Genomic DNA, 12,438 nt, shown 5'->3' with positions numbered 1-12,438 from the left:
AACCAAGGTAGCTCTTGGGAATTTTTGCTCTATCAAGTGGTAAGTGATGACCTGATATTTAGTATATTATGATCAACAATATTCTTTTTTTTTAATGTTTATTTATTTTTGAGAGAGACAGAGACAGAATGCAAGTGGGTTAGGGGCAGAGAGAGAGAGAGAGAGACAGAAGCAGAAGTAGGCTCCAGGCTCTGAGCTGTCAGCACAGAGCCCGATGCGGGGCTTGAACTCACGAGCTGTGAGAACATGACCTGAGCTGAAGTCAGAGGCTCAACCGACTGAGCCACCCAGTGCCCCATGATTGGCAATATTCTAAGACTTTACTCACATTTATTCTTTTCACAGGTTGTAGATTATACTTGTCATGTTGGTCAAATAGCCATCATTTTGTCAAGGTAAGGTTTTTGCTTTACTTTCTGGCTAGGTATAGACTCTCATTATTCTGTGGTCCAGGTTGGAGCAAATAGGAGGACAGTGCCCTTTATTTCCATTGACTGTATAACTCCCAGGTCCTCATAGAACTTTATTGACTTGGAAGCAACAAATATATTATCATTGGTACCATATTCCCAGATAGAATAGGCGAGCAGTTTGAAGTTATAGTTTTGAATTTTAGCCTCAGTTTTGCCATCAACTCTATGTGACTGTCAACAAATACTTGCCTTTAAGTCTTTAGACTTCTAATTCCTTTTTATATCATAAAGAGTTGTAATAGAAGGCTGTCAAAATCTTACCCACCTTTATAACATTGGGTGAGAGTCTTACAACTATTAACCCCAGGAAAGGTCTGGATTTTACCTAAAACAGTGGTCATATCAGAGTTGATGTTAGAATTTTTAACTTTTATTTTTGGGTCTTTTCCTCTTACAGAGAGCTGGCTATAATTAGCTGGATAGGTAATTGGTTATTTAAATGTATGCTTTCAAAAAGCTCCCAGGAAGAGGCTGATGAGAATGAAGTTATTCCTGGTTGTCATAGAAAGTGAGCACAGAACTCCTTGTTAGATTTTTCCTTTCACTTTGACCCATTCCCAGAGACTCTCTGACAATGTTAGATTTCATTAATTTAGGTATGAAATGCATTCTCCACTCCACTTAGCAATTGGTTAAGGAGTATTTGTAAGGCTTTTGAGGTATTTTTCTTGAAGAATTTATATATATGTGTGTGTGTGTGTGTGTGTGTGTATACATATATATATACACATATATATATATATACACACACATACTTGTGGAGAGTGGTGGAGTGATAGAGTTAGGAGAAGAACAGAGTATTTTGCAAAGGGGAAAGGGAATAAAAATGTCTGAATATTAGGGTGATAAGTTTTTTTTTTCCTCCCAGCCTGATACCTCTGCTGTTGATGATACCTGTATTCTGTCTGGGCAATGTCAGTGAATGTTTCCGCAACTTCAGTCAGAGCCACAGGTAAGCAAGGACCAGATCTATCATTTTCATGGTAGACTACACCTTTTCTTTTCCATATATAGAGATGGAAAAGACTTTCTGCGTATACTCTGGCCAAGTTGTTTGTATTTGGAACAAGGTTCTATGGTACCTTGGTGTAGTCTATAGAGCAAGGTATAGTCAAGGCAAAAAATACATAAGTAGAAATATAACACAAAGATACTAGAAGATAATGTGTCTATCAGAAAGAATAAGGGGTTATGGGAAAGGGTTAGCAAAATGATAAGTAAAATTGCATACTTAGTAAATTTTGTTGCACCAAATGTGGGTATCTCTCTGTATCTTTAGCAGTGTTCCTGTCCATTGATTCTCTTCCTAGGTGTATTCTGATGTATTCACCACCGTCAGCCATGGCTGAACTGCCTTCTGTCAACACATCAGTCTGTACCACTCTTTATTTTTATGGGATCACCATTTTCCTGACCAGCTTTCTCCTCAGCCTCCTTGCTATTGTGGTACGGTGCTACCTGCCTTTATGGACAGAAAGGGAAGATTGGGAGGGATGCAGCAGTATTCCTAGGGACTGGGAAAAATGGGATGGAGAGGCATTTCCTAAAGTTCTAGATCTAAGAAAGTAGCTAAGAGATATTGATACCTTAATTACTACCTCAATTTTTGGATTTCTCAAGATTAAATGATTAATGGGGAAAGAGCCTGTATTAATTATGTGATAATTATGCTCACCCTAGAACTAATATATGTTCCTGTGGATCCTCATGGAAAACCAAACCAGAAGATTAGTATGTGTCAAGTATATCCTTTATACAGGATAACACTCCAGAAATTGCAAATATGCTTTGATTTAATTTGATAATTTTCCAAATAACAAAGGAGTTTTCTTTTCTCAATTATTTATTGGGTGTAAATGCATATATGCTGTGTCTGACTGGGGTTAAAGTGCTAAGTGGCTTAAGCAGTTACTAAATACTCATTTGACATCACCAGAATGATGTACAATTAAAATAATTAGCTATGGGACAATATGTTATTTACACGTAACTGCCTAGTATAAAATCAGTACACAAGTGAACATGCCTTTTTATTTGCCATATCTACTTTTCAGTATCATTTTTTCCTTTCTTCATATGCTAATTCAAGGATTACAAACTATCTGCCTGCAGACCAAATTTATCCTACAGAGATGTTTTATTTTGCTAGCACAGCTGGAACATGTGAACCAAATATAATTGCAGAGAATTTCCTTTGACAATTTAAAAATAAGTTAGGGGGATAGCTTAGTTCAAATCAGCAACTATGTAAAGAGGGCGAAATGGTTACTTTATATTAAGATGGTTTTGATAATCTACATTCAGAACTAATTGACAAGAGAGTCAGGTATCCCAGAGCCTGGCATCCTGGAGAATCTTGCTTCTTTAGAATAGCCTAAGCTTCAGAGGGCATTCAGAATCAGAACTGATTCTAGTAGATGAAAATATTCCTAAATAAGTAAAAGCCGCCTTTTGATTCCAGTGTCTGTGGGAAAAGGAAACTACATGGCTAAACTTAATTAAATAATTGACTTGTTCACTTAGAGAGAGGGTCTGGATTATTTGGGAAAATTTTAGATTTGGTCAGATTTCTTACCAAGATTATTACTTAATTTACTCCCCACAAAAAGCACTTTGGAAATCTAAACTGATCTGTATTCCATGAGCTTAACCTTATTCAGATAACCCCCCAAAAGAAGGGGGAAATGGTATTTTCCATCTAAGGACAATAAGACTTCCTAAATTTTTTTTTTCTTAGAGTTGAGAATGTAAGCCCAGCCACAGTGCTCAAGTATTTATTTTAAGGGTATTAAGTACAGAATGCTTTCTAACATAATCTCTAGTAAAGTGTTTTAAGAGGGTCTGGGTAGATCTTAACTTTAACTTCCCATGCATATATGGTGATTAGCCTCAGTCAGGAAAAAAAAAAAAGCCTGAGTGTTGATGTAATGTTTATATATGGAATATGATAAACACAGGTTTATTTGTCCATTTCCTGGCCAAGCAGAAGTTCACTCTGAAGATAATTTTCTCTCAGTAGAAGCCAGGTCTCTAAGACAGGTCTCTAATGGTAAAGACAGGAGAATGAGTTTTCTTGCTGTCAGATCCCAAGAGAAGTGATCCCTCTACAATGATAGGAGGCCACACCTGGGAAGTTTTACCAAGCCTCAGGCAAAGCTACTCAACTGCTGTACCCATGTTTAGGTCTTACTCATCCAAACCCAGACCCTATATAAGAAGTTTGTGAAATCCACTGGCTTTCTGGGGACTGAACAGTGGGCAGTGATTCACATCATGGAACAGCGAGTGCGCTTCTATCCAGTGGCCTTCTTTTGCTGCTGGGGCCCAGGTGGGTATCTTAATGGAAAAAGCTGGGTAATGAAGAGGGCAGCTCTTGGGTTCTGATCAAGCAAAGTGGTCTTACCAGTAAGGGTGACTGCAACTTGTAAAATTCCTGTCCAACTGTAGAACTTATGTTTGTCCCACTCATATATCAAGTTTCCCCAACTTTCTTGTTTTTCTTCTTATGTTTTAGAAATTATGGTAATTAGACATGAGATGCAATCCAGTAAGAGAGAAAATGTCCTGACAGAGCTCAGAGATCTTAACACCTGCCCTTCCTACTACACAAAGTGTAGTGAGGATCAGATTGGATAATGTTTATAAAAAAGCTTGGTAAATTCTGAAATGCTAAGAAGTGTAACTTATCTTCCTGTAATGTGCCTAACCATCATTGCTACACTAATAACCTGCAAAGGTTAGTCAATGAGGAATAGAAGGTGGAGACTGGAGGCCCAGTGGTTTATGGAACTGGTTAATCTCAGTCCTAGTCTTCATTATGCCTATGGCTTTATTTCTCACAGTGCTTAGGCATGTATACTGGACAATTTTATGCTTAGAGGGCAGGGTTGTCAACAAGATTCATACTTTGTGTTTTCACAGCCGTCATTCTGATAATCATGAAGTTGACTAAGCCACAGAACACGAAGCTTCACATGGCCCTCTGTGTTCTCCAGGTAACACCTTCCACATCTGTTTTTATACCCTCTTACTCTGTTCTCTTACACTGCCATTACTCAGTAAGCACAATTTTTTTTTGCCTTAGCATATTTATTTCAACGTTGCAAAAGAGAAAATGTATTCTTTATATTTATGAAGAATGTGAAATTTTCCTCACAGCTGAGGTAGATACTTTGGTGAAAGTGCTGCCATGCATTTCAGAGCATATGTATCTCTGGTCAGCTTCATTTTATTGATAGTTTTTAATGGATACGTAACAAAAAAACAAGATCTACTAGATAATGTTTTTGTGAAACACTGATAGTGACATGATTCTGTCTCATCCAGAGTGAACTGAATGGGGTAAATTAGCTATTCTAGGTAAATGGGGAAAGACGAATGCAGAAATAGAATGATTCTTTCTTTTCCTCTTTTATCAGATTTAAGAAGGCTTTTTGGGCTATCTGACTATACTGATAGGGCAGTTTTCTCAAGCCTAACCTGGGAAATGGAAGTAACAAGGAAGGGCATTGAAACCAGTTCATTTTCCTTATGTTTATGCCAAGAAATCTGACCAACTCTGTCATCCATGATGAGATACGGTGTGAAGAGTGAGTTTATTAGGAAGAGCTAGAAAAATATAAAAAACTGACACCAGATCTTGATGTTTGAGATAGAGGAAATGTAACAATGCTTTATAAATAAGGGGAATGGGGACTACTCCCTGGATCTCTGAAAACCTGAAGGATGGGCTCCATCACCCCTTCATCTCCTCCAGGCTCTAACAGCATCATCCCAGGGTCTGCTCAACTGTGGAGTATATGGCTGGACACAGTACAAGTTCTACCAACTAAAGCAAGAGGCTCGGCGTGATGCAGACACCCAAACACCATTATTATGCTCACAGAAGAGATTCTATAGCAGGGGCCTAGATACAGTGGAGTCTACCCTTGCTTTTGCTACCAGCCCTCCACCATTCTTTGAAACTGTAATACTGGAACATCCAGGAACCGGAGTTATTCCACACTAATGGATTGGGAAGAGTGTTGGGGACCATCTCCAGTCTTTTCCAACCATGCCTTGAACTATGGAAGGGAAAGAGGATGTAGTGCGTGGTTAGTGGCTTTTCTCATTGAATTGGGCAGGATCTCTCCAGTATTCTCAGATTCACTTGTGATTCTCAAAGTCTTATTCAGAGAGGTGAAGCCACTGTCCTATGAAATAGACTCCTATTACCTCAGTGAATATTAGATTTGTTTAAATCTCTTGTAGATAAATTCTAGGTTATTATTTATATGTGCCCTTTCCAGGCTCTCTACTCTGTGATTGTGGGGGAAGTGGGGTGACATACAACAACTTGCTCAGATTTTGCCAGTATTGTTACTCTAAGACCAGACAAAGAAAATCCTGGGTTTCTGTTCTTTGAAGGTTTCTGAGACTCAGAAGAAACAAAGACAATAACTACCAAAAAAGTGACCGTGGGATCCTCAGGCACATCCTACTCTGTTATTTGCTCAGTGCTGTTTCAAGTCTCAACAGTAGGGACCATCTGCTCTAGAAAATTAAGGCCAATCTTACGAAGTTACAGAGGATAATAAGATTTAAGAGAAATCAGGATTAAAAGAAACTTTAGATATCAAAAACTCTCAACTCCATTTACAAGCAGAAGTCCAAAGATAGGTTTCATAGTGCCTGAACATAGAATTAGGTTGAACCATGTGAACTTGCCATTTTTATAGGTGAAGAAGGCCTAATATCAATTTTACATGGTTCGACCTACTGCTAAGTGCTAAATGTATGTTTATAGAAAAAAAATGAACGAACAAGTGAATGAATGGCTAGTAAGGAGAATTTGAACCTTTTGGGAAAGAAAAGATTTCCAGCCTGCAGAGTCACATTCATAGTAGGAATGTCTAATCCGTTTCTTTAACTATACAAGTGATGTTTGGTCTCTCCAGTTGAGTCATGAACAAGTCTGAGGCCAGGGCATCATATACTATGATGCCCAAAGAAAGAGGAAAGCCAAGTGGACAAAGTGGCTGGAATGAGAATCAACTACAACACCTAGAGTTAATAATCAGATGCTTCTCACCTGATATACTCCTTTGGTTTGTCCAAGGAAAAATCCTTAAGATTAGAGAAAATTTACAGAGTAGATTACAGTGGGGGATTAGACAGGATGCTCTGAAACGTAAGTTCCAGAGATCGTTCCAAAGGAACTCTCTACAGAAATGTTAGGGAGCTCACAGTAACAGCTTAAACATTAAAAAAAAAAAATCACGTCTTGAGGCCTCTCATTGCCCCAGAGCTCTGGAGACCTGATTTCTGGATAGCACAGAACAGGAAAGATTGCTTCACCAAGGGAGCTGCTTTAACCTCTTTTAATTTAAAAATGAATAAGTATTTGACATTTGAAGAGACAGATGGAAAAAAGAAAGAATTCCTATTTCTATAGACCTTGAGGGACACCAGAACTACAGAGTCCAATTGTTAAAAAGTCCTTTTAGTGTCACTTCATATTTGGCTTTATTACCAGAAAGAGGGTAATTATCAAATGTTTGTCAAGTTTGTTCATCTTGCTTCTCTGATGAATTTTTAAATTGACACTGGTCTTACATCTTCTATAGATGTAAGCAAATAAATAGATAGTAGGAATGAGGAATTGTAAAAGGCTAGGCAAGATCCAGATTAGTATCATCAGCTTTTTATCATACTGAGAATCAGAGGGGACACGTAGAACTGGGCCACTATTCAAACTGTCCCCATAACCTTCAGATTCACATGTAGGAAGGGTATAGACAGATATAGTGGCAGTTCTTAAAATTGTTGCAAATACCCCTCCATGACACTTGTCCAGGCTGTAGTCATAATGGAGTATAGTGGTTTTATCTAAGCAGGTTTGATTAATACAGATTTTCTGTGGACCACTTTGGGTACCATCCTTCATCTCCCTGTCATCAATTCTGTCTGTGGCTTCAAAAAACTGTGCATTCCAATACCACATGTCCCACATGGGGAACTGGGTGTTTGATGTTTTTCAGTTCAGTCAACAGCTTTTCACATTTTGCATCTTTGGCCTTGCAGTTAATGAAGATCTTAACCATCCCTTTAGATTCACTGCCACAGTTTCTAAACCTGCTACTCTTGGTATTCGGGTAATGATATCAACTTTCTAGGCAACCTTTGTGTCCTTTCCAAAGATTTTAACACACTGATTCTCTGTGCTTTAACACCAGTCCTGCTAACAGTAACCTCGTTCTTTTTAAGGTGTGCTGTCTTGCTGGTAGATATCTGTCTGGCACCACCTTGAGGTGCCATTACTGTGTTCTGGGAGGTCACACTCATCTACACTGAGGCAGCACTTTCTACCTTTAGAAATATGCAGGTTTTGGAGAAGGATCCAAGTGTGCAGTCTGAAACCTTTCTTCAGCTGGCATGAGGGCAGACAACAATGATCCTTTTAACAATCACTGCCACAATCACATTCTTTTCCTTTATTGTCTTTTTTTTTTTTTTTTTTTTTTTACAATATGGCTTTCCAAAGGAGCTTTAGAGCTCAGGTTTATTAAACAGACAGTTCCCTCAGTGCTTGTACAACAGCTGGTGGAAGTTGTCAAAGCTGCAGTTGCTGAAGCCCATATCTACAGTAAGAAATTCATGCATAGGGCAGAGGTTCTGGCTATGACACTTGCAGGCCACATGGCCATGCTTCATTCCCAAGTTTTGGCCAAGCTCATGAGCCACAAAAGCTGTGAAATGTGGTATATTTTCATGAGATAAGGATTCAGTACTGGTTGCATTCTCAGCACTGCAGATAACATTAAGAAATGCATGGTCCTCGTAGTTCCCAAGACTTTGGCTTAATGATCATATGAGTAACATTATGCTTCACCCTTCTCAAAAGATGCCAGTCTGTCTAGCAGTTAAAAATGTGAAGTGTTTCTTACAAATTCAGGGAGATTTTCTGGTTTCTCTGTGTCCATATCTTTAACCCAGTAAGTAATACTGTCACGTTTACTTCCTTCATGTACCAGTTAACCATAGCATGAACATCCATTACCATCTGTGTTGTCTTGGTAACATTATTCCACATTTGGAACTGCTTGTTGTCAACCATAGTAAACATTTCTGCATACTTGGGAAGTGACTACATTTAGGACATTGGAAACGAGGAGGGTTCTATTTTGCTGTGAAATTGTGAAGTGGTTAAGAGCTCCTCCTGTTCATCTCCACTGACTACATAAGACTAACCTGATTTTAAAGATATGCTGAAAACCATATGCCCAAAATTCTTTGAAGTGTATATAGGTTTGATGCCAAAGACAATGTCATGTAAGACAATGTAAGGTCAGGATTCCCTTTATAGCCCAGCAAGTGCTGATAATAACAAGAGAATGCAGGTCACCCTCTGAATACCCAGTCGTCCTGAATAAAAGGCATGATCCAAGCTTAGTTTTTCATTTTGATGTTTATAAACAGAGAAGTTCTTGACAAATATCCCTAAACCTTATCAATGACGATTTGATTTCATAGAGGAAAGGGCAGAAGGGAGGCAAAATAACTAGGGTTGTCATTGTCATGGCCCAGTTGGAGCAACTAATGATCCTGCACTTCTGTCTCAGTTGCGTTCCCCAAGATCCAGATCTTTGTCCACGACACAGTTGTTTGGCCAAAGCTCAAAGCTTTGCTGCCTGTCAGAAGGATAGCTGCCCCAAGCCTGAACATTACATGATGACATCTGCTATTTGATTGTGCCTCCTCCTACTCTTGCTTTGCTCTGTCTTCTCAGTAGTGTCCTTACTTTGTAATCCTCATCAAAGCACAACAATTGTGCTGCTTAGCTGAACTCCTGCTGTCTTTATAGAGGAGTATACCAAGGAGAGGAAACTTTCAGAGGTCCTGCCAATACTGTTACTCAGCATCAAGCCCCAAGGAAAGAAAAAGATACAACCTTCTTCCTTTAGTCCTAGTCGTAGTCCTCATGGGACAGTCTTCCCCTCCTGTCATTCATTGTTCTTTTGAGTCATTGAAACCAAAGGTTTCAGGAGCAGGGGTTTGTGGATCTCCGGGTAGGTCACAGGCCTCTGCTGTTGAATGCATTTTGCATCATTCCCTACTCTGTACTCTACAGCCCTTTTCAAACCCTCAGTCCTTTTCTTTCTCTCTCTTTCTTTCTTTCTTTCTTTCTTTCTTTCTTTCTTTCTTTCTTTCTTTCTTTCTCTTTCTCTGTCTTTCTGTCTTTCTTTCTCATGATATGTTTATTGGTTTCTTCCTAGAATACATGAAAAGTGTTTTTAGAATAACTAATCCATGCCTCTCTGAAAAGCAGGTATATGGGGGTGCCTGGGTGGCTCAGTCAGTTGAGCGTCCAACTTCAACTCAGGTCATGATCTCGCGGTTTGTGGGTTCAAGCCCCATGTCGGGTTCTGTGCTGACAGCTCAGAGCCTGGAGCCTGCTTCGTATTCTGTGTCTCCTCTTCCCCTCCCATGTTCATGCTCTGTCTCTCTGTCTCTCTCAATAATAAATAAATGTTAAAAAAAATTTTTTTTAAAAAGAAAAGAAAAACAGATATATGAACTGGAGAATGGTATGAGGTCAAAATAATGTTTTACAAAATTATTTCAGTTAGTACTTCTGTATCTAGACCTATCCTGTCTGATGATATTATTCCTTTTGGATACAGTTAAGTTTATATGTTACTATTTGTATTTCACTTTGGGTTTGCCCTCACATTTTGGATGATGATGAGTATTTGGGGGACATGTGAAATATTACCGTGATTCTAAAACTCAGTACTATCCCAAAAATGTACCCAAAAGTGTACCTCCTTGAGCCTTTAATCTGTTCCTGTATCCTACTTCTTTCCATCCAGTTACCAACCACCAATCTTAATACTACTCAAGTTTATTTTTCCTGTATTTCTTCCTGCACAAATTAACAGATACATGTATATTTTCTTATAGCCTCTTCTTTATTATGTAAAGGTAGCATAACATTTTCCACTTTCCTTTTTAAAGTTACATCCTATAAATTATTTCCATAGCAGGTCAATGAAATCTTCCTCATTCTCTCTGTCTTTTACTGGTGCATAGTATCCATATTGTGGATGTAATTTATTTAATCACTCTCCTATGTGTGGGCTTTTCAGTTGTTTACATTATTTTGAAATTACACCAATACAACAAATCATCTTACACATATGTATTTTTGTGGAGGCAAGTTCCTCCAAAATGGGAAGGCAGTGCCCAAAGCTAACTGTATATGTAGCTTTGTTTGATACAGTCCCCTTCGGGACTGTTTGCCAAAGTCCCCTTCGGAAGGGTTTTGCCAGTTGCATTCCCACTAGCAATGAATTAGAGTGCCTATTTTCCCACATTGTAAGTAACAGAGTTATGTTACCATTTCATAAATTTTAATTTTCACCAAATAGGTAAGAAGTGGCATCTTAACTGTTGTTTAAGTTGTATTTTTCTAATTTTGAATGAATTTGAACATGTTTGAATATGTTTAAGGCCGTTTTTATGTCTTTTAATAGTTATCTCTTCATGTCCTTCCCCCTTTTTCTATCAAGCTTTTGGTCTTTTTTCTCCCTAACCTTTTTCCCCAGCTTTATTAAGGTATAATTCATGAATAAAATCACATATATATTAAACTGTACAACATGCTGACTTATGTATATATGTATAAAATATATATTAAATATATTTATGTAAATATAAATTTTCTAAAAGGCAAAGGAGCTAGAAGAGTTAAAATAATTTCCAAGAAGTGGCGCCTGGGTGGTTCATTCGGTTAAGCATTCAACTCTTGATTTTAGCTTAGGTCATGATCTCACGGTTCGTGAGTTTGAGCCCCTCATCAGGCTCTGAGTTGATGGCACAGAGCCTGCTTGGGATTTTCTGTCCCTTCTCTCTGCCCCTCTCCCACTCATGCTCTCTATCTAAAACTAAATAAATTAAAAAAAAATTTTTTTAATATAATTTTGGAGAATAACATGAAAGGAACCAGTATATTCAATTTGAAGACTGTGTGGTATTGGTGATGAGACAGATACACAGATCAATCAAACAGAAAAGAGAACTCACACATGTATGGCCAACTAATTTTTGACAGGCAAAAGCAATTGCACAGAGGAAAGACACAGTCTTTTCAACATATGATGCTGGAAAATTAGACATACATAGACAAAAAAATGACCTCAAGCTAAACTTCACATTTTATACAAAAATCACTCCTAAATGGGTCATAGACTTAAATATAAAATATAAAACTATGAAAATTTTTAGGAGAAAATATAGAACATCTTTAGGACTTGGGGAGGAATTCTTAAACGTGATACCAAAAGTGTGATCCATAAAAGAAATCCATAAATTGGACCTCATCAAAGCTAAAAAAAAAAAATTCTTAATTTAGAAAAGATTCTGTTAAGAGCATGAAAAGACATGCTATAAACTGGGAGAAAATATTTATAGACCGTATATCTGATAAAAGACTCATCTAGAATATATAAAGAACTCTAATTACTCAACAATCTAGTTAGAGAATGGGCAAAAGATGAAGAGACATTTCACTCAACAGGATATATGAATAGCAGATAAGCCCATGAAAAGATGTTTAACATTAGTAGGCATTAGAGGAATGCAAATTAAGACCCCCAAGAGATCATTACAGACCTATCAGAACAGCTAAAATTTGAAAAATAGGGACCATGCCAAATGTTGATGAGGACACAGAGAAACTAGATCTTTCATACATTTCTGATAGGAGTGTAAAATTGTATAGCAACTCTGGAAAACAAGTAGTTTCTTTAAAAAACTAAGCAAATGGCATGACTTAGCAATTATGGTTCTGGATATTTATCCCAGAGAAATGAAAATGTATGTCTGCATAAAAATCTGTACATAAATAATTACAGAAGCTTTATTTCCACTAGCCAAAAACTGGAAGCAACCAAAGTGTTCCTCAATAGGTGAAAGGTTAAACTGT

At 37.8% G+C, this 12,438-nt stretch overlaps 1 protein-coding gene across 6 annotated transcripts in view; it reads left to right on the top strand.

Annotated features, from left to right (window-relative positions):
- TMEM116 (transmembrane protein 116) overlaps nucleotides 1-12,438 on the top strand; it is a 181,466-nt gene that overhangs the window by 84,404 nt on the left and 84,624 nt on the right. For 4 of the 6 annotated variants that reach the window (XM_043557635.1, XM_043557637.1, XM_043557634.1 and 1 more), the window contains 6 exons: nucleotides 346-395; nucleotides 1,342-1,425; nucleotides 1,784-1,919; nucleotides 3,657-3,801; nucleotides 4,395-4,468; nucleotides 5,230-8,997. In XM_043557635.1, coding sequence (XP_043413570.1) covers nucleotides 346-395; nucleotides 1,342-1,425; nucleotides 1,784-1,919; nucleotides 3,657-3,801; nucleotides 4,395-4,468; nucleotides 5,230-5,481 — 741 coding nt within the window. In that variant the 3' untranslated portion in view covers nucleotides 5,482-8,997. Of the gene's footprint in view, nucleotides 1-345; nucleotides 396-1,341; nucleotides 1,426-1,783; nucleotides 1,920-3,656; nucleotides 3,802-4,394; nucleotides 4,469-5,229; nucleotides 8,998-12,438 lie in introns of those variants that run through there. The other 2 variants (XM_043557639.1, XM_043557636.1) reach the window with 1 other exon arrangement.

Source organism: Prionailurus bengalensis, chromosome D3 (genome assembly GCF_016509475.1).
Source record: "Prionailurus bengalensis isolate Pbe53 chromosome D3, Fcat_Pben_1.1_paternal_pri, whole genome shotgun sequence".
Classification (NCBI taxonomy): domain Eukaryota; kingdom Metazoa; phylum Chordata; class Mammalia; order Carnivora; family Felidae; genus Prionailurus; species Prionailurus bengalensis.
Note: the sequence above shows the minus strand (reverse complement) of the source record. Positions and strands in the feature narration are given on the sequence as shown.